This window comes from Aythya ferina (assembly GCF_964211825.1).
Source record: "Aythya ferina genome assembly, chromosome: 3".
Taxonomy (NCBI): domain Eukaryota; kingdom Metazoa; phylum Chordata; class Aves; order Anseriformes; family Anatidae; genus Aythya; species Aythya ferina.
The window spans coordinates 117,926,112-117,950,024 of record NC_140298.1 but is presented as its reverse complement, the minus strand read 5'-3'; the positions used below and the strand labels follow the sequence as shown (position 1 = coordinate 117,950,024).

At 41.8% G+C, this 23,913-nt stretch overlaps 1 protein-coding gene across 20 annotated transcripts in view; it reads left to right on the top strand.

The window, feature by feature from the left end:
* Positions 1-23,913, top strand: part of HMBOX1 (homeobox containing 1) — a 115,626-nt gene that overhangs the window by 76,394 nt on the left and 15,319 nt on the right. For 6 of the 20 annotated variants that reach the window (XM_084513288.1, XM_084513301.1, XM_084513303.1 and 3 more), the window contains exons 7-10: positions 16,301-16,383; positions 18,519-18,614; positions 20,311-20,405; positions 20,617-20,748. In XM_084513288.1, coding sequence (XP_084369414.1) covers positions 16,301-16,383; positions 18,519-18,614; positions 20,311-20,405; positions 20,617-20,748 — 406 coding nt within the window. Of the gene's footprint in view, positions 1-16,300; positions 16,384-18,518; positions 18,615-20,310; positions 20,406-20,616; positions 20,749-21,407; positions 21,489-23,913 lie in introns of all 20 variants that reach the window. The other 14 variants (XM_084513305.1, XM_084513306.1, XM_084513307.1 and 11 more) reach the window with 12 other exon arrangements.

Below are 23,913 nucleotides of genomic sequence, written 5' to 3'. Positions count from 1 at the left end.
GGCTTACCCTCCTTGGGGAATAGAGCTACGACGACGACAGTCCTTTCCATTGAAACCGGAGGTTAAACTTGAAAGTCTGGTGCTGGTTCAATTTCGTGTTCTCCTTTGTTACATCTTGTCCCAAAGATTTTTTTTTCTCCCTCTGCTTTACCTCTTTTCAACCCTTCTCGTTAGAACTATGAAATTGAAAATCCCCTTAGGGTTTTTTTTCTTTTTTTTTTTTTAATGAAGCTGTGTTGTCTATCTTTTTTTTTTCTCCTTCTTTAAGTTATTTGTGCTTCTCCTGTAATTGTATGTTGCAGTTGAGGTTTATCTTCTTTTTCAGGCAAATTGTTGCTAAAAAAACGTCTAAGATTGGCAGCAGAATCAATGGCTACACCCGTTTTGAGGCACTCTTGCTGAGTACCAGTGAAGACTGATGGGGGGAGGGCTTGAATGTTGTTTAAGTATATGCTTCATCCAAATACTGCATTAAAATAACTATAAATTCTGCTCTAAACAAAATGAGTAATTCATTAGTTGAAAATATTTCAATTTGTCTAGAGAGGAGGGACTTTTCTAGTGAGGGTCGTTTTGGTTTGTGTGTCTGTATTTTTATTGTAACACTTTCCATTCCTCTCAAAGCAAAGATGTAAAGAAATATTTAGGTTAAATAGGACTAAATGATACCGATCCCTATTATCCCCATTTCACAGGTGGCAAAACGGAGTCGGGTGCTCCACTTGGCTTTGTGAGCCACGGCAACTTTATTCATAAGAGAAATGGGTTTAGATTTCCCAAGATACGGAGGGTATCGTTTCGTGATAGAGCTGAGCTGAATTAACAGTTTGTCACCATCTCATCCTTTATGTGTTATCCTGTCTCATCACCCTTCTCGATTCCTCCTCCTCAGTTTCCCTACTGCTGCCACCCTGCATTGTGCCAGATACACTTCTTGCCTGATGGAAATACCAGCCAATTCAGCTCAGTTCGGAAAAAAATATATATATTTTTTTCCCCTCATTTCAGTGAATTGATTCAGCTTGCCATGCAATGGGGGCACGCCAGAACTGGCTCAGGGCAAATGACAGGAATGTACGACGGAGAGAGCAGGAAAGGGAAAGCTTGACAGGGAGATGTACACATTTTCGGTGATTATTGGTGGTGGTGGTTTGCTTGCCTGTATTTTGTTCCGGTTTTGTCTGGTTGGACTTGGATGAGTTGGTTAAAAGCGTGGTCATCCCAGCAGTTGTGCTGGCATCGTTGAAGATGTATCCTAAGGTTTAGATCTTCTGGAAGGAGTCCTGTGGAAGGCCACAAAGATGATACGAGGCCTGGAGCATCTTCCCTGTGAGGAAAGGCTGAGAGACTTGGGGCTGGTCAGCCTGGAGAAGAGAAGACTGAGAGGGGATCTTAGCAATACTTATAAATAACTGAAGCGTGGGAGACAGAGGGATTTGGCCAACCTCTTTTCAGTGTTTGTGGGGACAGGACAAGGGGCCATGGCCACAAAATGGAGCCCAGGCAGTTCCGCACCAACACGCGAAAGAACTTCTTCACGGTGAGAGTGCCAGAGCACTGGGACGGGCTGCCCAGGGAGGTTTTGGGGTCTCTGGGGATATTCAAGGCCCATCTGGACGCCTCCCTGGGCAGCAGGCTCTAAGGAACTGCTTTGGGAGGGGGCTGGACCCGATGGTCTCTGGAGGTCCCTTCCAACCCCTACAGCTCTGTGATTACCCTGGTGTCGCTGCCAAACTTCTTGTCTGATTCAACCAGGCTGGAGTCTTGTTCCTTCTTCACAGTGGGCCCAAGCTGGCTACGAAAGTCATCTTTGTGCCCAAACCACTGCTGTGTTTCCATCAGCTGCACGGTCACTTGCAGGACATTTAGCCTCGCCTGTCCTCCTGAAGGAGCAACTTCTGCTGTGGTCCCAGCCCGGCGGCGCTGGGCTGGGCCAGCGGAGCCCTGTGCATGGTTCTGGCGCTGAGCGCTATCAGGGCTGACATGCCTTATTAGAAATTCTTCCGATTGTGAAAGCGCTATTACTGCTGCTCTCCCCAGCGCTGGGGCTTCCACAGCTTCCCCGGGGAAAATGAGAGCTCTATTAGCTCCTGAAATTCAGTTAGGAAATTTTCTTAGTTAATTTCATCCCATTACTCTTAGTTATGTCTTCTAGCAGAACCTTAATACCGGCCCCATAGGGGATCTAAGTTTCCTGTGCAAGGCTTTGGAGGAGATTTAAGTTTGGGATTCATTGTGTTTTTCCCTCTTCAGGCTGACAACAGAGCAGGAAGTAATGTCTTTCGGTCTCTTCCATTAGGCTCGTATATTGTTAAAACCAGACCATCAGTTTCTCATCAATGTAACGACGTCCACCAGTTGGCTCGGAAATTCTGCTCCTTTTCCTTGGGTTTGTTGGAGCGAGCGAGGTGCCCCTCGGATGTCATTGAACCTTTCTCTGACTCCGTTCTCGACTGTAAAATACCTGGTGCCTGTTTGGGAGGCTGCACCAGAGCAAACAAAGGTACGAGCAAGAAGCTAAAAGCCTGTAACCTTCAGGCTACCAAGGAAGATTTGTGTTCGGCATTAAGAAAAACTTTCTGTCTTTAAGGATGGTTGAGCACTAAGGTTATCCGCAGAAATTATGGAGTCTTTCTGAGGAGCATATTAGCTAAAAACCTGTCAGGATTGTTCTGATATACTTGATCTCAGCGGAGAGGGAAACGTCGAGTGACTTCTTTGCATTACTTTCCAGCTCCTTCTATTCTATTATAAGGTGTTTGTTAGTCAGCAAGTCGCAGTGGGAGGTTTAACTTCATTAAGTCCTTTGAGACCTAGGAAGGGAATTTTTTTTTGGATCTTTATTTTCTGTTCAAGCTCGTGAAGGGCTGTGAGATCTGTGAGCACAGGCACTTCTGCAAAGGCATTCAGCAAAGTTCGCTTTACAACTTAGGCACAAGCAAGATCGTTTTATTATCTGAAAGTTCAAGTGGTTCGACTCGGGGTCATCGCTGTATGTCTTCAGGAAATGCAAGAGCAGCCATTTTATGCTTACTACACAGCATTGTTCTTATTTTGCATTAGATGAAGCCACATTCCCTCTTAGACATGCATAATATGCAAGCTTCCTATTCTAATCAGCTGTAAGCAAATCCCAGTTGTTTGGCAGAGAGCACGCAGTAAAATGCAATAGTAGGATGTCTGCCCAAAGTGCTCACCAGCCGCTGGTCTCTTGAAGGATCCAGCACCTAATGAGTTATTTTTCTTCTTCAGGGAGCTCAGGTGCTTTTTGTATCTTTGTTCTCTCTCTCCTTTTTTTTTTTAATAATAAAAAAGAGATCTGTGGGAGGGGCAACTCCTTGCAGCAGACTCCAGATATTTTTTTTTTTCTTGCCAAGGTCAAAATAACTGAAAGCAACATTTGCAAAGCAAGCCTTGTCAGTCTGACCTGTAACTGCACTGTCTGATGCAATAAGCCCATATTTCAAGAATGGGAGCTCTTCTCTAGCCCAGATACTCTGCATTTCTGCAGGGCCAGTGGAGATATTCAGAGTTCTGTCTCCTGCTCATGAAGGTCAGGAGCAGGACCTCACCTAAGCTATGTCATTGTCTTCTCATAGTATCACAGCAATTCACAAACAGCCGGGATCAGAAATCTCTATTAGTGCCCAGATGCTTTCAGTGAAGATGCAGAAAGGCATGGCCAGTGCTTACTACGCAGGCTGATCTCCTTTTTGCTGGCTCCAGTACCTCAGTTGTATCGGAGGATCTCTAAGAGCCCTTAACCAATTCTTGAATTTTTGTTTTTAAGAGCATCTACTGGAGCAACGCAGCTCATGGACCCCATACTTCACAGCGTACCCCTTGATGCTTACAGGTGCAATGTCCAGCTGCCTTTTTTGCCCTTGCATTGATTTCATGTGAGTGTCCCAGCTTGTAGAGCTGTGTTCTGGCACCTGACTGCCACTTGGAGGCTTGGCAGTAACGCAGGTGATGATGATGATGGTGTTTGTTATTCTTTCTACCTATCCTCCATGGTCAGGAGCTAGCTCACACATGGCTTGCACGCATACAGCTGTGGACAAAACCTCTTATCTCTTACTCTAATTTTCTTAAAACCCTGCTGTGGGTATTCTTATTATTCACATAAATATGTAATTCCTTCTAAATGCTGTGAAGGTCTTCAGGGTACTTCATGAGAACTAATTAGTACCTAGTTCCATTTCGTATGCTAAAATATGTTTAAAAACTTGGAGGTCCCTTTTGCCTGAGCAGAAGAAGGAATCCGAACATTGCATTACATGGCATTTGCCTTCCCATGATCATTCATTTTGTATACTGCTATTAATGTACTGATTATCTTTCTGAATTAACCAGTTCTTCTCTTACCTCTTATACTGAAAGTTTTTCCTTGCCCCTAATAGCGTGCATTATTACTCTTCTCTGGACCTTTTCTGTTTCTTCTGAGCAACCTGCTCCAGGCAGCCCTGCCTGAGCAGCAGGGTTGGACCAGGCAACCTCCAGAGGCCCCTTCTACCCTCAACCATTATGGGGTTCTGTGGTTCTACATTTTTAATTTTTAGTGATGCAGGGCAGGGGAGAAGGGACTGGAGCAGTACTGATTACCATATTTCCAGAGGGAATATTCCAGCTTATACAGACAGCAGAATCTGATTCCTGTTGTTCTCCGACCTTCAGCCTACCAGCTGATTTTTGCTGATCAGTTTTGTATATTGATTGTAAGTATGTTTTCTTCGAGTAGTCCGCAATGATTTGTGTGTATTTTCCTTAATGGTTATAACTAATTTAGAACCAGTTGGTGTACATGAGTAGTTTGTTCTGTACTGTGTGCATTACTCTGCTTTTTGCAAAGACAGCTAATGAAGTTCAATTGTGGGTGTGTTTAGATATTTCTGAAATTTATGGCAACGATCTGCTTTATTTGTATCTAAAATAAATCTTTTACTTTCCAGAACATTAAATAATGCCACTTTTAATTACAATCTTTTTAGGTCATAACTTCTTTGAGCCAAGGACTGTATTTTGTTCGTATACAGAACGTACTAAAGTGGGCTGTCTACAGTCATGCTGAGACCTCTAGATGCTGCTTGCTCTATGTGCAGTGTAAAAGTACAAGTCCTGTGCTGTGGATCTCTCTCTGTGAGCTTTCTTCTATTGCAGCAATAGACTTCTTGGAGTTCTTCTTCCTGCGATTATCCTGTTTAAAGTACACAGGATCAAATAGTAACAAAAAGCTTGCTTTAATTACCTACACCGTTATTTTCTTACCTGTATCTTTGAATGTGCTCTGGTACGAGGATGTAACAGTTTTACTCTACTATTTCTGTGTCTGTACTGAAGGAGCTTGAGACAATGCTGGGGAGCGTACTCAGTTTTTGACAGCAAACTTCTGGGAAGTTTAGCAGATAGTGCAACAGCAAATGGCTCCCTTTGCAGTAACGAGCACAAGTGATCATAAAGCTGTGATCATTCCTTCTGGCTCTTTTTCAGCTTACCTAACCTCCTGAGAATGGACTAGACAAAACCTGGCAAGGAGGGTCATTGCAGGTCCAAGTTCAACTAAGACGAACAGTCATGGCTCACAGGGAGATTTACCTGACCCGTATGTAATATTATCCACAGAGTAAACCCACTTAAGTGAATCACAAAATTAAAATCTTGAGCATTCGGATGGAATTAGTGATCAGGTTGGCACCTTGTCACTTTGTGTTTTGATGCAGCCAGCTGTCAGCAAGGAGTGCCCATGAGCACTGTCCAACTCAGCTCGCTCCTGGATGTGCCCATTTCTGGTTTCCAAAAGGATGCAAACTCCTCGTGCTGACTCTCACTGCAGCTAGTCTCTGAACAGAGTCCAAACCTACCTCAGTGAAAGGAAATTCAGTGCCATCTAGTAACAGATGTGAGGTCTTTATACAAGTAATAAACAGAGTAATTACATGGAGAAGTGAGGGAGCAAAATTCCTAAGTAAAACTCTTTAAGTATGTTGCATCATGTATTTATGGGCTCTTGGTCAGACTGTGGAGCACTTTAAACAGACTAAAAAGAATGTGTTATCAGGGAACCATATGGGCTTTAACCACAAAAGTCACTACCACATCCTAGATTCTTTTTTATCCTTTTCTTTTTCTAGTCCAGGATTGCACAATTGACCTTTTTTTCTTTTTTGCTTGAGTTTCCTTCACAGCATGCATAAGTTTTAATCTGTTTTGAATACTGCGCTGTTTGTGAGGAACTTTGTCAACAAAATAGAAAACGTGGAGCTGTTCCAAAAAGCTTTTTTAATACGATTTTCTTATAAACAAAGAAAAAAAAAAAGAAGAAAATAGGGTACATAAGAACAAAACATATAGAAAAGGTCATCTGATTTGTTAGTGATTATGTTCATGGGCTGGCGCTCTTTCAGTTTCTAAATACTCCTTGATATTCTCCTAATCACAGGAACATTGGACTGGGACTTCCTGTTTCATGTCCAGCTTCTCGTTTCACTCAACCTTTATTATATCCCTTTCAGAAACTGATTAAATTCTCTATCTTACAAGCAGATATTGCCAAGGGTACAAAAGCCTACTGGGAGACTGCTACCCAGCAGGCTTTTATTGTTTCAGCAGTTAAAAGTCTACGTTTCTGAGATTGTCTGTGACCAGTATGTACCCATCCTTGTTGGATCAATATTATCATTTAACTACAATAGATCCTGACCTCCAGCTCTTGTCTCCAGTGTTGACCCTCTTCATCCTTCATGTATTTATGGTAAACCATAACCTCATCTCAGCCTTGAGGTTTGCTCAGGTAAAACAAGCTGTATCTCTTGCAAGATAGAGATTCCATTCCTCTGCTACCCTGATTGCTCTGTGGTCTGATGAGTTTTAAATTCAGCTTTCTTGAATATGTGGCCAGGACTGTACATTGTCTCTTGTGCAACTATTTGGATGGATTTCTTTCTGTACTGGAAATAGCCAGCATGCTGATAGAAATATCCAGGTTTTGCTGTTTTGGTGGTTTTGTTGCACTGTCTTCAAGTCATCCTACAGTCACTTAAGAGGCAATGATCTTTCTATTCCAGCTGGTGATACTTTTGTGTACATCAGTAGCTGCTGTTGTTCCCAAACATGTACCTTATATAGTGGACTCTTAAATTTCTCTCTAGTTCTTGCCCTCAGGTTTGCCTGTTTCTTTTTATGATACTCCAAATCTCTGCATTGACATGAGTTCTGACTTTGTCATCAGCAGAGTGCGTTACCTTGTTCAGACTTCATGTCAAGATCTTGAAGTGTTTTCATTCTTAAGATACTCCTACAATGCTGCTTGAGAAATACCACTGATAACCTCCTTCCAAGCCATTATTTTCAATTTTCAGTCCACTTCTTAAGGCAACTAACTCATAATTATACCAATCTTTATTATTAATAATTTTCTATTCGTCCCTGTGTCAAATGCTTTGCTGAAGTCCCAAAATGACAAAGAATAATTGATTTTTCTAGATATAGAGATGTCGTCAAGAACTCCTCGGTTGCTTTTAGAGTATTACTACCAGTGCTGTTTTAGTCATACCTCCTAAAGAGCAGATGAGGCTGTCCCCAGGGAGCTTGGCTTTTCAGAGCTGCAGTGGCAATGACATTTAGGAGGAAGTACATGGCAGAAATCACAGCTCATGATATAGAGTACAGATCCAGGAGTCAGGAGCTGTGGATTTATTTCATGGCTCTGCAGCTGCTTTCTTGTGTGTGTATCTCTTACCTTTGCTGTTCTCCCACTCTTAAATTCTTCTATTAATATCTGAAAATTAAATTAATTTCTCTGCTTTGTGTCTGTGCAACACTTAATGCAATAATAGTTCTGGTCCAGGTCTCGAAGGTACCAGCCATTAGGAAAAATACATGTGATGAGCCCAAAATCAGAAGCTTTGATCCTCAGCCTCTTGACTTTATGCCCTGGATATCCTGCAAGAATTGGCCTTACCTAAGGCTTTGGATTCTGTAGGGTCCTTTCATTAATTTAATCAATTTTTATTTCCTGAAAATGCAGCAACAGTGATGGCTGGCTCGGCCCTCCAGAGCTAAGCTAAGCTGAGTCAGGTCAAGTACTGGAAATTGTAAAGAAAAACTTGTGGACCTTTGAGGGGAAAAGGCTAGTGATTTAGCAGCGCACAGGAAGCTGTCAGCTCATCCTAAGCTTTATCACAAATGTCATGGGTGGTGTTTTTCCTCTCCTGGAGGCTTGGGACAAAGTGTGACTTAAAAGCTTTACAGCTAGGAGGAGTAGAAAATGCTGAAAAATGTGACCACACCAAGACTTAACTGGTAACAACCTGGGGGACCTTGCTGCTCACACTTGGCGTTCTGTATATATGTTTTTTTGCATGATCCAGTGCTGAACTTAACATTAGAGCACAATTTTGAGGCAAGGATAGACTATACTTTTAGAAATACCTTACTTCAGATGAGCAGAAAACTCATATTCTGACTCTTAAGTATTTTCTGAAAGAGAACAGAATGAAATTTTGGGTTGAGCAATGTAAAATTCAATTAATACATTTTGTATTTATTTATATTGCCAGATAAACCCCTGGAATCCTCTGTTGTCCTGCAAACCTTATTTCTAATAACCACAGTTTTGATTATGGTATATCCCCCTGGAAAGCTGGGCTTACCAAGCAGCAAACACATGCCCTACGAGTAGGTAGGCTCTTGCTGTAGTGCCAGGGATGATTTCTGTAGGGTCTCATCACTTCTTAGAGATGTTTCATCCATGGACTGACCCTGCTTTGTGAGCACTGGCTAATCCAGAGGATGTCACTTCAATAACTCTTCCCCTGTACAAAGTTCAAAATTGTAGATGAGATATTTGTTCCACGGATGTCTTCACAAAGGTCTGGTTTATTGTGGGGTTAAACCCAAAGGATTTAATGCACATAAATAGCCTTGTAGTGTGTAGATCTCAATTTAAAAAATATAAGTAAATAAAGCAGAACAAGACTCACACATTATTCATGCTTAGATGCCTTGCTAGAAGAGCTTTGAAGGTGCCATGTGCTCACACCAACTGGTTGTGGAAATATTACAGAATAATTCTCACTTGATCATGTCTTGATGTGATAGTTGCTGGCTTTAAAAAAAAAAAAAAATCTGTCATTTTTTCCCTCTTATTTTGTGAATAATTCAGCCAGCTATGTTAGTTTTAGGAGTCTGGGACACCATTAAGTTTAAGGATAGTTGTACAAATTCAGCCATTGCGTGTCGGTGCCTTCAAGGTGCCTGCAGCAGAACGTACCTACGTGTTTGTTTCAAATTGCTGAAAAGTCCAAATCTCTTCTGCTCGGAAGACAGCTGTTGTGTAATTTCAAAAAATATTCTTATCACCAAATCCAATTACAAGGAAGAGTAAATCGCCACCTCTGATGTCTTAACTATTCTTATTTTAATTGTTAATTATCTCGACGGTAGGGTGCTATAGATTAGGAGGCATAGATTATCTCTTGAAAGTATGAGGCTTTCAGAGCTATTATCAATTAATTCTGGTTTTCAACAATTTGGGGGATAATTTTAATAGCTTGATAGGATTGTGTTGGTGCTTGAGAGTGCTGTCAAAATATCAAGAAAATGACGTTTAAAAAATTAGAAACTTGTTGATATTGGAGTAGCTTTGAAGGTCAGAGTTTTACACACTCCAGTGCAAGGTGTATTTCCGATGTTTTAATTTATGTTGTAGAGATTGCTCCTGCTCAGAAGAATCAGTAAAGTGACTTTCTGAGTTTAGCCACGGATTTGTACAACCAGGCTAAAGAATCGACCCTTGTGTGTGAGTTTTTTAAATGTGCACTGACATGATTATGCAATTTCTGTACACAAACAGAGACAGACGTGCAAAACAACAATTACAATTTACGTATGTGTGGTGCTGTAAGTAATCAAGTCCTGTTGAGATCTCTCCTCCTGATTTGCACTTTTCATGAAAAGAAGGATGAGAATGAAACTTCTGTTATAAGGAGAGAGTTCAGGACTGTTCTCATGAAGAGTTCAGCAGTCCACTGGGGTTGAAAGCTGAAGCTAGGAATGAGATGCAGATTTTTGAAGAGTGAGTATTCCTAGAATTTGGTTCCAAAGCATTTTTTTAAGTTATGGTAGTTCTCCATTGGACAAAATGCAAGATTTTTACATTGGGGCCGAATATCTCTGAAGGTCAAACAGAAGAGCTGGGCTTACGTGTCAGATTAGTGATTAGTGTCAGAATCGCTGAGGAACCTTGGGTCAGTGCTGTAGAAGAGGTCAGGCTGGAGTCCCGCAGTGGTTTCTTGTCCTTAAAATCCAAGGACAAGCCCCTAGCTAAATGATAGTCATATATGGAAAACAGTAAGGAGCTGCAACAGTTGTGTTTGTCAGTATTTTGGGGGATTTTGGGATATATATATTTTTTAACTTCTCTTTTGCCTGGTTGGAAGATCCAGTTGAGCCGAAGGATTGTGTAGACTCAAGTTCATCTGCTCACATCCCCAAAGCAGTTCTCATCCCTGGCTGATCTCAAGTGCAAAAGTGGCTCACCAGATGTTCCCCGTAGCAACTCCACTGCTGCTCACATTTTGTGGTTCTGGAGGAAGGAGAAGGTAGTAGCTTTGGAGCAATTCTCCGTTCTGCCAGAGTTTATCAGTGACGATAATATCTTTGAGCTTTCATTTTGCTGTCTGTGTTGTGGGGTGCACTGGTTGGTTGACACACATCCCGTTATTGTAGGATCTGCAGAAATAGCAGTAGATAAAACGGATAGTGTCATCTGTTGACCCCAATGAAAATAGCATTGGTGATATTCTTGGCCAGTATTTACCGAGAAATAAACTAGTAATTACAATTTCCAATGAGATTATGCTTTGAATGTCACTTCCCTGACAGTCTGCTTCATGCCATGTGGAGATAAGATCTCGGGCACAGTTGACAGACCAACTTCAGGAATATTTCCAGTGATTTGACAGCCTGAATGATAGTTCTGTTAAAAGCCATGAAGACTGAAGCGGTGACCTCTTGCTCCTGTGTGATACCAGGTTGATAAATATCCTAATGAGAGATAAAATAGGTAACTATATTCGAGTGTTTTGTGTAACTTGTCAGTGGAAAGCAGAGGGGTGGTTTGAAGGGAAACTAGATAGGGAGCTGAAATTACAGGCAGTCTTATCGAAGACAAAAGAGCAGCTTGCACTCTCGTGTATTTTGAGACTCTGGAGGGTTTGGCAACGAGCTCTGTCCCTGGTGGCAGGAAGATCTTCTTCTCATCAGCAGGGGTCAGATGGGACCCGGGGAATATGGGCATTTATTTATTTATATTTTTCCCCTATAAATCTCTGGGCCAGTCCACAAGCTCATCGCTCAGGCTTTGCTTTTAGCATCAGTTTAAGAGGATATATGTGAAGTGCCACCGAAGGAGCCGGCTCCAGCTGTGTGTTTCTGCCATCTCCTGCCTACATCCCTCGGCTGTGCAAATTCTGCTCTTGGCATGGGTGGAAAGCTGGACCGGAGGAGCAGTCGGGCAGAAAACCTTTCTGCAAAAAGGGAGCGTAGGAGTAGATAGGACCTTCCCTTTCAGCCTGCACTTAAATCACTGTGCTGTGCCTTAAACTAAGCCTTTCCTCAGCCCCGGGGTCTGCTGAGCTGGGTTTTTATCTGCTGATATCCAACATGCAGCCCCACGAAAACACCCTGAATCCGGCCATCCCTCGGCTGCTCTGCAGCTTGGCTTGTTTCAGACACGTCCCTGGCAGCTGCAAAGCTGATAGGGAACAGCAAAACTTCCACCGTGGATTATCAGGAACACTACTGAAGCATTGCTTAATGCATCTGATATCTCAGCCTGGATAACAGAAGCCGTACAGCCCAGCAAAGAAGATTGGCAACTGTTGCAGGAATTCAGATAGGGGCACCTTGGTAAAGAGGGGAGGAATTGCGTTAACTTCCATTACAGAGCCCGGGGCTGAGATGGATTCTCTCTCTGTCATTGTCCTAAGCACATTATCCCTGAAAGAAAGAGGGTTTCTCTGAATCTGCAATTTTTCTAGGCTTCAGTGTTATTGAAATGAAACTGCTTCAAGGATATCTACATTCTTTACCATCATATGGATTCTCATCTCGTGTAAATTATTTGGCCACTTTTCATTTTAATCCTCCACTGTCATTTTCTACAAAAGAGATCATTTGGTTTCTTCATTGAAGGCATTCAGTTGACAGCTGCCCTTTGTCTAGAAAGCAGGATGCCTTTGTAGGATTTACTTGTGCCTGCTATTTTTCTTTTTTTTTTCCCCTTTGAAGTTCATACGGCTTCATATTTTTCATCTGTAGTTTTCAGGAACTTTCAGGTTTGTGAACAGGCTGTGGTTTGTAGCTGTGCAGAGAAATTCAGACGTCCTGAGTCCTTTCCCTGTCTCCTGCAGGAGTGCATCTGACGATTAGAAAAAGAACTGGAGGCAGATTAATTCACTTGCAGTTTGCAAGAGGAACTGGAGTAAAAAAAAAATCACAACGTGTTCACAACTTCTACATGAGCAAACCAAAATAGTCAATGATAAAGTCTTTTTTTTTGTTGTTGTATTGGTTTCTGTCTTGAAAACCCAGCTATTCTTAGCTACTTCCCAGAAACATTGGGAAGACTTTAAATGTTGTGGTTTGTGTCATGGCATGTCACCTACAGATCCTATTAAGATCTCAAAATAAATGAAGGGAGAGAAACGTGATGTGGTAGTAGACTGTGTAAATGGAGGCCAAGGATGAAAATCAGCTCTTAGAGTTGCAGTCGTGTAATGTTTTCAGGTACTTGTAGCTATGAGACCTTTTCCTTCAAGATTCCTGAGTGCGAACTCTTCTCTGATAGAAACAGCTGAGAATCAACGTCAAAGGTTAAAAGCAAAATATGGTGATAGGGAAGATGTTTTTCAGGAGAAATCCAGGGGCAGGTACTTTTTGTACCTTTTGTGACCTTTTTCTTTGTACTTGTGACCTTTTTCTTTGTACTTGTCCAACCCTCAACCTAAGTTGAGGGCTGGACAAGATCATAGGCAGCTTCAGTGCATGGGGACAGGAGGAGACGTCATGAGCATGGACAAGGAATAAGCTAGTTGGTGGAAGGAGAGGAAGGTACTAAGATTACTGTGCCAACCACAGAAACTGAATTTACCTATTCAGGTCCTTTCCAGACCCCCTCTGATACCTCCTTAGCTTTCTGGTCTTTGTGAAAGAGTTTCGTTTACCTAGGGGAGCTGCCTGGAAACTTGTCAAATTTTGAGTATTATTTCATAAAGCATGGTATGAGGAGGAAAACGATTCCAGATTTTCAAGCAGGGATCAACTTCCTTGTAGAAGCCATCAGATATTTACATTAAAAGACGTTTAAAGAAAATGCTTAAGAAGACTGGATCGAAATATATTTTTCCATCAAAATGAAAACACCTTTAGTTTATTTTGTCTTCGTGTGTGTATATATGAATTACTGTTTCAATGGAGAGTTTTTCTTAATCGTAAAAATGGTCAGAATACACAAGGAAAACTGCCTCATTTCCCTTAAGAGATGTCTCATTCATAGTCCAGTTCTGAAAGTTAAGAAGAGATTTCATGTTATCTCAGAGAATTGCAATCCTGCCCGAAGTTTTGTTATTAATAATAAATGTGACCTTTTTCTTGTTTGTGCCAGCCAAAGTGTATGGCACTCAGTGGCTTGCTAAAAGCCTAGTGTTTAACTACACGCCAAGAGAAAGGTCACCCGTGGCTCTTGTATTGTCTTGTCTTGATTAATTGGTGCCTGTTTCTTGCATCAACATAAGGATAGGCAGCTCAGATGTATGCCGTTTCTTGGATTTTGCATCTTCTGTCATTTCTTCACTGAACTTGGGCATTGTCTAGCATCTCTGTGACCACAGACCATCTAGATCCATAACGGCACGTGATACCAGAGTTTTACCCTTTAGTTTTAGTAATTCATCGTATAGATCCATCAGTTTGTCTAATTTTATGGCATTTTGTTGCATGGTGTTTGTTCTCAACTTCTCACAAGTATCCATAAACAAAGGATATTCCCATAAAATACCTAAATTTGCTGAGTTAATTTTTGTACACATAGTGATGACTTGGAGTCCTGACCACAACTTCAGTGCACATGATACAGTCATATAAATAATAGTCCTGACTTTCCTTTATTTCATGGCACTCAGAAGAGGAAATGGTTCTTGGCTGTGGGCAGAGGAGGGAGTTCTCTGTTTTGTAGGTGGGATGCTGAGACACAGTCATGAGACAATTGCACTAACGACAAGAAAAAGCATTTTCTAGGCTGTTTTCCAACTTTCCCTTCTCCAAAAATGCTTTCTGCAGAGCATCACACCTTTCAGCAGGAATTTGCAAGTTTATGTGGGCACATATATCACTATAAAGGATATAATAATAGAAAAGATAATACCTGAAAGAAGAAAGAATATACTTTTAAAAATGCCATGCCCAGGGACTTGGGGGTATTGCTGGGTGAGAAGAAAGTCTCTGGTTCAGGGAATGTTCCTGCTGGTGGCAGTGCCAGAGATAAAAGTGCTCTGTACTCAAAAGCTTCCAGTTACCTAAGTGTAACCAGGTGTTTTCTTCACATCTAATGGCAAAATCTCAGCTCTTTTTCAGAGGAGGTTCAAGCCTAGTGGGAATTACAGTTCTGGGCAGTCTCTCAGGACCTGCTTCATAAAAGCAACTCTGTGAGGTCCGGGGAAGACGTAGATGTTTATGTGTAAATATGTTTGCCTCCAATGCCCAAATTGGTAGTATAGATGTCGCCTGCCCTTCATTTGGTGAAAATAGAGCTGTTTCTGTGGTTTTATTTGCTCTCCAAGCTGCCAAATCAAGTGAATCAAGTACATTAGCAGTGCAACTAGCTGGGCTAACGTGTGATTTCTCTTAGTCAATGAAGAGCAACTTGGAAATAGCACGGCATCTGTGGGCATAGCTGTAGCTGAAAATAATGCCGGGAACAAGAGGATGAAGTAGCAGTACATAGATTTCAAACCTAATGTCCGAAATTTGTATTTCCAGTGGATTGTTCTAAGCTGGAAGTGAAAGAGTGGGATCTGCTTTAGCACCGCTTGTTCAAAAGAAGGTTGGAAAGAGCCAATTGCTCCACAGAGAGCAGCTGTGCTGGGGCAGATCCACCAGAGGAGAAATATGACCATGGGAAATAATAAATGCCTTATAATGCCTAACTCTCCTACTATAGCAAATGGTCTAAAATTAAAAGAAAACCATAGAATCATTTAGGTTGGGAAAGACCTTCAAGATCATAAATTCCAACCATCCAGCTAATATTACAAGAGCAGCTGTCCAACATCTGCACCTGCTGCTGATCAAAGTCGATCAAAGAATTATCAGGATTATGTATTATGGACAATCTACAGAAAAATGGAGTAGTTCCTGCCTGTGGCTTGCTTATCAGAGTCTATTGAAGTAAACAGGACTCTGTTTGGTGTTTTTAATGCGGATCTGATAAGATCTGTAGAATGTAAATCAGTTCATTAAAATTTTTAAAGCACTTACCCTGGTTTTTCTTTTACTTCATTTAACTTTTATAGGATGTTTACTGCATATAAAGTACAATGAAATTACAATTATTCAGAAAATTACTGTTACAATATGCTATACTCAGAATATGTTGTTTTTGGGGCAGATCTAATTTTTTTTCATTGTGATTTAAAAAAAAATCTGACTAGAAATCTTACCGTATTACTATGTAGTTTTGTCCATACAGTATTAATAACATCTGTCTAAATCCACAATATTTCTGAGTGTTTGTGTATAATATATATTGGTATATATGTATATGTGTGCGTATATTAACCCAGTGATCAAAGTAAACATTGAACGGCTGTCATTTGTAGGACACTGCCTGAGCTTGGGGTGAGAAATTAAAAAAAAAAAGTAAGTGGTAATTAAAAAGGCAGAGGCATGGCCTATGAAGTCTTGTAACACATTGCTTTGCTTGACAGTCGTAACTCCGATGTTCGTAGCGTTGCCTCCTTTGTTGTATCTCCTGCTACGATATTCCGAATGCTGAGGTGATGCTGCAAATGCTGAGATAACATTCAATTATCTGAGGCGTTTGGGAAGTTTCCAAAGAGTGGGTACGAGTGCATGCTGATACTACCATATGCATATAAAGGTTGACATAAAATTTACCACGTCTGTATTATCTCGGTAAGAGTGATGCATAAACTAGCGGTTGACACCTTCTAGCGAAGCTGCTTGGAGCATTCGTGCTCTGATTTCTGAAAAAAAACTTTTTTCTTCCCCCTCCTTGCAGTTACTTCAATGAGAATCAATATCCTGACGAGGCAAAGAGAGAAGAAATTGCAAACGCCTGTAATGCAGTTATACAAAAGCCAGGTGAGGAGCTGATCATGATGTCTTTTCCAAAGGCAACTGCAATTAGATTTCACCATCTCCTGCTAAATTCAGCAAATCTCATTTTGTGGCTATTACTAACAATTTAGGGTTCTCAACTAGTTGTAGGTTTCTTCTCGAGCATTCTGTGGCTTGCGTAGCTGCCACACTTGGATGAACATGAAAGTCAATGCAATTTTCAGCCCTAAATGCCTGTGTCTGCAACTTAAATTCCCACCAGTTGAGATATGAAATACAAGTTGTGCCTCTGAACATTTCATTTATACAGCATTGCTACGAAAATAAACATGTTCTGAAAGGCTTTCATCCTTTAAGGTCAGTTATTTCGAAGTACTTCTACAAGCACTTAGCAGTGATCTGAGAATTTCATTGCACTCCACAAAAGTGGGTTTTACTGGCTCTGTTTTACAGATGGGAAATCTTAGGTTCACAGACTGAGGCTTGGTGGAGATCATGCAGCAGGTCCTCGGAGGGCTAAAGAACACAGCTTTCCTATCTTTCGGTGTTCTTCATAATTTCTAGACAGGGCTCTCATGTTAGAATCGGTGTGTTAATGGAGGACCCTGTATTTGGGTCAGTAAGTTGCATTTTCCCCATTCCTTGAGAAGTCATACTTAGAAGAGGAGCAGCAATGTTCAGTGAGCCCACACTCAGGACACACCTGCCCTTGCTTAGTTTTACCAAAGATTTGCATAGTTTTCAGAACAGCTTTGGATATATTTAGATTTTATACAACCAGAATCAAAATTAATGCAAAACAAAGCTAGATATGACTCCTGAACACGGAGGCAGCCACAGAATAGCACAGAATCGTAGAGCAATTTAGGCTGAAAGTGATCATCTGGTCATTCAGGAGCATCTTAGAACAGGTTGCTCAGCGGGTCTGCCTAGTTCAGTTTTGAATAGCTCCAAAACCAGAGTTTTTCCCACCTCTCTGGAACCCTGCTCCAACGCTGAGAGCTCTCATGGCAAAGCACATTGTCCTAATAGCTAGCCAGAATTTCCCTTGTTGCAACTTTTGTGTTTCTTCTCTTTTCATGGTGGAAGCAGAAGAGTCTAGTGGTTAGAGGACCAAAGAGTTCAGGTTTTTAGTGCTGGCAGTGCCACTGGTGGGTTTAACAACTTTAAAGCTGCTTAAAAGGTGTGTCTCAGGATGGGTAAAATACGGAGTGGTATCGATTTCCAGAATTTTTTCTTTCACTCGTTTCATCTCTCTTTATTGAAGTTTGCAGATGCCGATTGCTGCAATTAGATGGCTTTCATAGACTGAATAAATAAACTTTGAGAAAGTCTGAAGCATGTGGTGGGGGCCTCATCCCTGTGCAGGCTGCAGGGGACTGAAGACCTTATCCTGAACACCTTAAATAGGGTTAGGGCCAGTTTCCATCATGTCCCTGCACTGCTGGATCCCTCCCGTCTTCCATTTTGATGCTGATGATCGAGAAAAGGGAGTGTTTGCTGGGTGGCGGTGCTGGGTGGGATTGCTGCTGGTTTAACACTCGAGTGATCTGGTTTCCAGCATCCCCCAGCCTCTTCTCCCAAAAGATAGAAGGCATCCTGGCAGAATCGAGAGGCTGGGATTAGCGCTGTGGGAGCACGACAGCAGCGGCTGGTGGAGAAGAAGGAAAGCAGATCAAGGGAGGGGGACAAAATTCCTTCCCTCGGTTTGCTGCTGCCGAGGAAAACACGTCATCGAACTGTACCCTCGCGGCGCATAGCAAGAAAACTAGCCCAAGGGTATGCGATTTGTGGCAGGGCTGTGAATTGAACTGGAGTTTTTTGAATCTCAGTTTTGTGCTCGAACTAGAAAAGCAGCCCTCTATTCTCCCACGGCGCTGGATCTGGGTGATTGAAGCTGCAAAGAAATTCCCCTATTTCAGATTTTAAAAACAGAAGAAAGGCTACTTTGTTTATTAGAGAGATATTTGGCATTTATTACCATGGCATCTGGGCACGGTACTCTGGTTTGCATAAAATTCTCTTCACTCCCAGTTATAATAACTTGTCAGTGCTGTCTGTATCTCAGGAGTTTTATTAGATGTATAAGGGTTGTTTGCCTATCTCTGCAACCTGGTGAGCACAATCTTTTATTATTTTTTCCCCTGTTACTTCCATAGGAAAAAAGTTATCGGATTTGGAGCGAGTTACCTCCCTTAAAGTGTACAATTGGTTTGCCAACAGAAGAAAGGAAATCAAGAGACGAGCCAATATCGGTAATGTATCAGAGAGCCTCCTTTCAAGGTTCAGTACATAGACTTGCTCAGGAGAGATGGAAATTATGTCAGGTTGTATTAATGACGACACTAGAGGGTCCAACGGTCTTAATAGAAATATGGAATCATTTTTTTTAAAAAGAAGTCTCGCTGTTCCAGATTTTTTCTCTTTTAATTTATGAAATTCCACCATCAATGCAGGAAAAACGAGGCAGTTAAGAAGTTTTACTGTAAGATCGGTTTTTAAAACCAAAATAAGCATTTTGCTAGCAGAGGGAGAATCGTATTTCCCCACGCTCAGGCTCCTTGGGGTATCCCCAAATAAAATCTGAAATAAAACCTGAAAATATCTGCATGGGAAATCAGGCAAATGGAGAGCATTGCGAGTTCAGAACCTTAGCGTGCTGTTGAAATGAGAAGTGGTTGTTGTGAGGAGCTTTTATGGGGTTGTAAGTTTCCTTGTGTCTGCGTCCCCCTGAAATGCACTTGTTTTTTCAGCCAAAATGTGGGGTTGTCTTTCTTACTGCCATCCCTGAGACCCCACAGGGATCTAAGAGTCCAGATGAGTTGTTTTACGTCTCAGATACAGCCACTAGGACCACAGGTTCTGCCGCAAGCCAGCTTTTTATTCCGGTTACACCTGTGCTCCTTAGTGCTTTCCGTGGGGTTGCACAGCGACAAGTGGCTGGAACAAAGTCGTAATTTTTGCTTGATGATCAGGATAAAACACAAGTCACTTCACAGAGCTAGCCCTGTGGGTTCTTTGCTGGAATACCTCAACGTAAGGAAATTAGAAGCAGCTCTGAACTTCTAAGTAGACCTTCTAATGGGGATAAGAACAAGGCATTCTAATGAGAACAAGCTCCCATTAGCAGCCAGGACTCAACAAACTTTTGCAGTGTGTGCAGAATTTCATGCACGCACAGAGGTGCTGTGCAGAACTGAGTTTGCAAGGTGTAGATGAGCGCAGATCCGTATCTGCCTGTTGTTAATTAGTGTTTTTGCAAATGTCAAGTGTGTTATGCCGTCTTGCTGGCTGCGGTTTTTTGCTGTAGTTGTTCTTTCTGCAGCATTTGGTGCAGTACTGAAACTTGATCTAAATTTATTTATTTTTTTGAAATGAAACCTGTCTGTCCAACTCGGGGGGAACACAGCAAAGGTAGTCAAAGATGGGTGGAACTGGAGCTTTATGTGTACTGTGTGTTATCTGTGCTGTATGGGGAGGAGGGTTGGAAAGAGACTGGAAAGAACTAAAGGGAGCTTTAGATGCATGGATCCTGCTGGAAGATGAAGATGTATTGTTTTTAAATCCCTTAAGTGCTTTTAAAAATTTCTCCATCTATTTTCAGACACTCCCCGCCCCCCTCAAGTCCTGCCAGTCCAAACTATGTGGGAAGATCTACAGGGAATGCCTTTGCCACTCCAGTGCATTAGAAATTAAGCTAATTTCTAATAGGACTGGCTGGAAAACAAGGATTCTTACTCGCAAACAAGTCTGTTAGTTGGCAGGGAAGGATTTCAGGCAAACCAGTATCTGTACATGTGCTACCTTCCCAAATACTGGAGAGTGAAGAGGAAGAGGCTAAGAACTAACCCTGTTCTTCCAGTTATTCTAACTTCTTGAAAAAAAAAAACAGTTACTTTTAATTACTCTAATGCATCAGATAAATTAGGGATCCATTTGCTTTTTTCGAAGAAGCAGCAATCCTGGAGAGCCATGGAATAGATGTACAGAGTCCGGGAGGTCATTCCAACAGTGACGACGTTGATGGCAATGACTACTCAGAGCAGGTAAGCCTCGTGCCTCAACCGCGCGTCCCCAAACGTGGGAGAGCTCTTGTGACACATGAAAGAGGCTCTCTGCCTCGTGCAAATCAGACGTCTCGTGTTCTTGTTTTGCTTTGCTGTAATTGTAATGGGGAAAGTGGAAGAGCACAGCTCCCCTGTTTGAATGTGTTGAGCAACCAGTATTCACCCACACGGATTTGTTGTCATACAACAGGACACTTGGCAAGTACGCAATGGGGAGGAGGAGGGAAGATGTTCAGAGGGAGGCAGAGAAGCAGAGAAGGTAGAAGAAGACAGGAGGATCTGCTCCAAACAAGCAAGTTACACCATTCACGCCACACGCAATGTATGAAAAATGTTAGGAGAGTGTTAACTCACCCAGTGCACCATGCATAACTTGAGCTCTCCTTCCCCTTGGCACCGTGCTAGTTATCCACCCTCCAGAAAGGATGTGCAGGTCTTTAACAATTGCTCCAATATACCAGGCACCAACATGCTTCCCTGCAAAACTAGGCATGTGTGTTCCTCTCTCACCTTTTCTTTCTTTCTGCGAGAAATGTCTTCGTTCTAGCCTGTGTTACAGCTGGTGTGAGTTGCTTATCTGGCACCCAGACACGTGCACCAGTAAGCCCCTGCCCGGTACGCTTCCTAAGCCCTTTTGTCAACCTTGCCACAGGGTACTGAGTGCCCTCTGTGAGGTGCTGAGCTCCCCGTGCTTGTCTGTGGGAGCACCCTTCAGGAGTGGCCCAGGATCAGTCCCTAAGATGCTGACAGACAAAGGGGAAAGGGTGGGAGGGAAGGGATGTGATGAGCTAAATCTTTATTTGGCCCCATACCTGCTTCCTATTATTCTGTGACAATGTGCCACTATTTGGATTGTTTACATATTATCTGTCTTTATTTTATTTTTTCTTTTTTTTTTTTTGCACTTTAACTCTTGCCTATTCTCTATTTTTCTTGGTTATTTTTAACCCTTGACAGCAACTTCTTTTTTAAATTCTCTAGCAAAAGAATACCCCTTCCCGCACTCTGAGCCCTCACCTACCCTAAAGTTGGTGACCCTTCCTTCACACACCTTCCTGACAGGTATTGCATCCCCTTCCCAATTTTCCCTCAGGTGTCAGTGTTAGCCCAAACCCACCAGGGATGTGTGCGCTTGACGCCACTGGACTTGTTGAACAGTTCATTTACTTGGTTCTGGCTTTGATATTAGCTCCGTTCTGTGCTATGCCCAACACCTGGGGTGGGCAGATTGTGTTTTAATTGACTCATTTGGGAGAAATAGATACATCTCCCTCTCCAAGGGCTACTGGTGGAGTGTTGTAGCAACTGAGTGTCCTGGAATGAGTCCCCAGCAGCCTTGGCTGTGGCCCAGTACGACAAATATCTGGCAGAGGTGTTCCCAGCTACTTGGCTTTGATGGGTATTAAGAGGACCTTAATAGGTCATCGCCAGTAGATTTGGTGGAACCAGCCTTGCTAGCTCCAGATGATGAGAGTCAGCTCTGTGACTGGTAGCAAATATTTTGAAACTGCTGTCGAGTGCAGTTAGTTCCTTATCGATCAGATCCAGGAATGATACTGAGATGAAGGGTTATCTAGACGCCCAAACTATATTTTTATTTGTGTGTTACCCAAAATGCTTTGAAAACAGAAATAAATTGGATATTAAAATTTAAACATCTTAGTTTAGAGTCCTTAAAACGTACATTTCTCCCTAACCTAGCTGGGTTCCTCTACGAAGTATCATTAGGCATTAGCAGATTAAATGGCAAACTCTCCTGATGACCATTTAACATCCCTTAGCAGTTAAAACCATAAAATCTGTTTTCCACAGTAGCACTTAAACTCTAGTAAAACTCAAAATACAAAGTTCATCCAAATATTAATGAAATGACTAGAACTCTGAAACTTTGTGTTTCTTGCCATGGTAAAGATTACTGAGATGACATCCCGATATTTGCCCTATATTTGCTGGAAATGAATACATACAATATACTTTATGAATACATACAATATACTTTAAATAACTTTGGATTTTACCAAATCCCGTCTTTTCCGTCTCCCTCAGCATTTGCCACCTGTCATCTTAATTTAAAAACATACAATGCACATTTTAAAATTAAAATTTTCCATGTTCATCGCTTAACGGCTGTTGGAAGACTGATAAATGTTTATCATTTGCTTTCTGTAAAAATTATAATGCCCAAATCACTGTGCGTTCACTATTAGCGCCTCGTTTTAAAGAGAGGAAAACACCAGGATTTTGCCCAGCGTCCCAGATGAAGTTATTTGGCAGCTGAAATTAGTTTTGAATATTGCTCGTTCTCATTCCTATTTTTTTAAACCAAGCTCTATTTCTGATCTAGACTCAGAAACATGCCCACTTCACATAAAAATTATGCTTGAACAGTCAGAATTTTGGCTTGATAATCTATGGCCAAAGTTAACCCTTCTTTCTCCTTTATTTTAAAGGTCTCATTGCAGTCCTGTAGCATCTGTTTCCCCTGTATTAGTTTTGCTTACAGAAATACATGGCACTCAGTTCGGTGGACTGGTGAATTTGGCAGGCTGTTCACCCAGCTACTTGAATTATGGTAGTTCCAGTCCCCTAAAATCCTCGCACTGTTTTCCTTACCTGTCTAGAAGGTTTGCAGCATCTTTTTCCCAGTTCCCACGTGAATTCAATTTCTTCATAGGTTACTGACTCAGACCAAAGTCTAGGATTGCTTCCTATCTCTGAGTGAGGTCAGTAACAATATTTCAGGAAAAAATATTTTTAAAGAACAGGGCAATTATAGACTGATTTTATTATAGTAGCTTCCAGGTTCTGGAAGGCAGTAGTTTGGAGGAACTTCCTGAGCCAGGCAGTGTATCCACTTCCTTTTTTGATAGTTACCAGTAGACAAATTTTCCATGAACTTGTCTAACCCCACTTTTTAAAGCCGTTTTTACTTTGGGCTAATCTAAAAATCAGTGAATCCTACAACAAATCTGCGATAAGTGAAGAGCTGCTTCCTGTTGTTGCTCCAGAATATATTATCTCATCATTTCAGTGAGCATCCTTGCATATTAGATCGTCAGAAGTAGTGAACAATTGGTCCCTGTTTACTGATTATTTGGAATAAGCATTTACCATATCAACCATCAGCCATTTCTCTTCCAAACTGAGGAGTCTAGGTCTGTTTATTCCCTCCTTGTAAGGGAGCCACCCAATGTCTCTGTTCCTCTTGGTTGCCACTCTCGCTGCCTTTTCTAGTTCTACCATCTCCTCTTTAAATGGGATGACCAGACCTGTATGCAGTAGTCAAAATGCAAGCGTAGCATGAACTTGTGCAGTGGGTTTCTGCCTTAGTTTGGTTTCCTGACATACGTTGTGTATCACTTTTATCTTTATAATTTAGTATTTTTCTACAAATTTTCTCCCCTCCCACCCCCGCCTTAAATTTATTTCTCAAAAATTGGGTACACCACTCCATGCCCTGCTTACCTTTGCCTGCACAGTGAGGGAA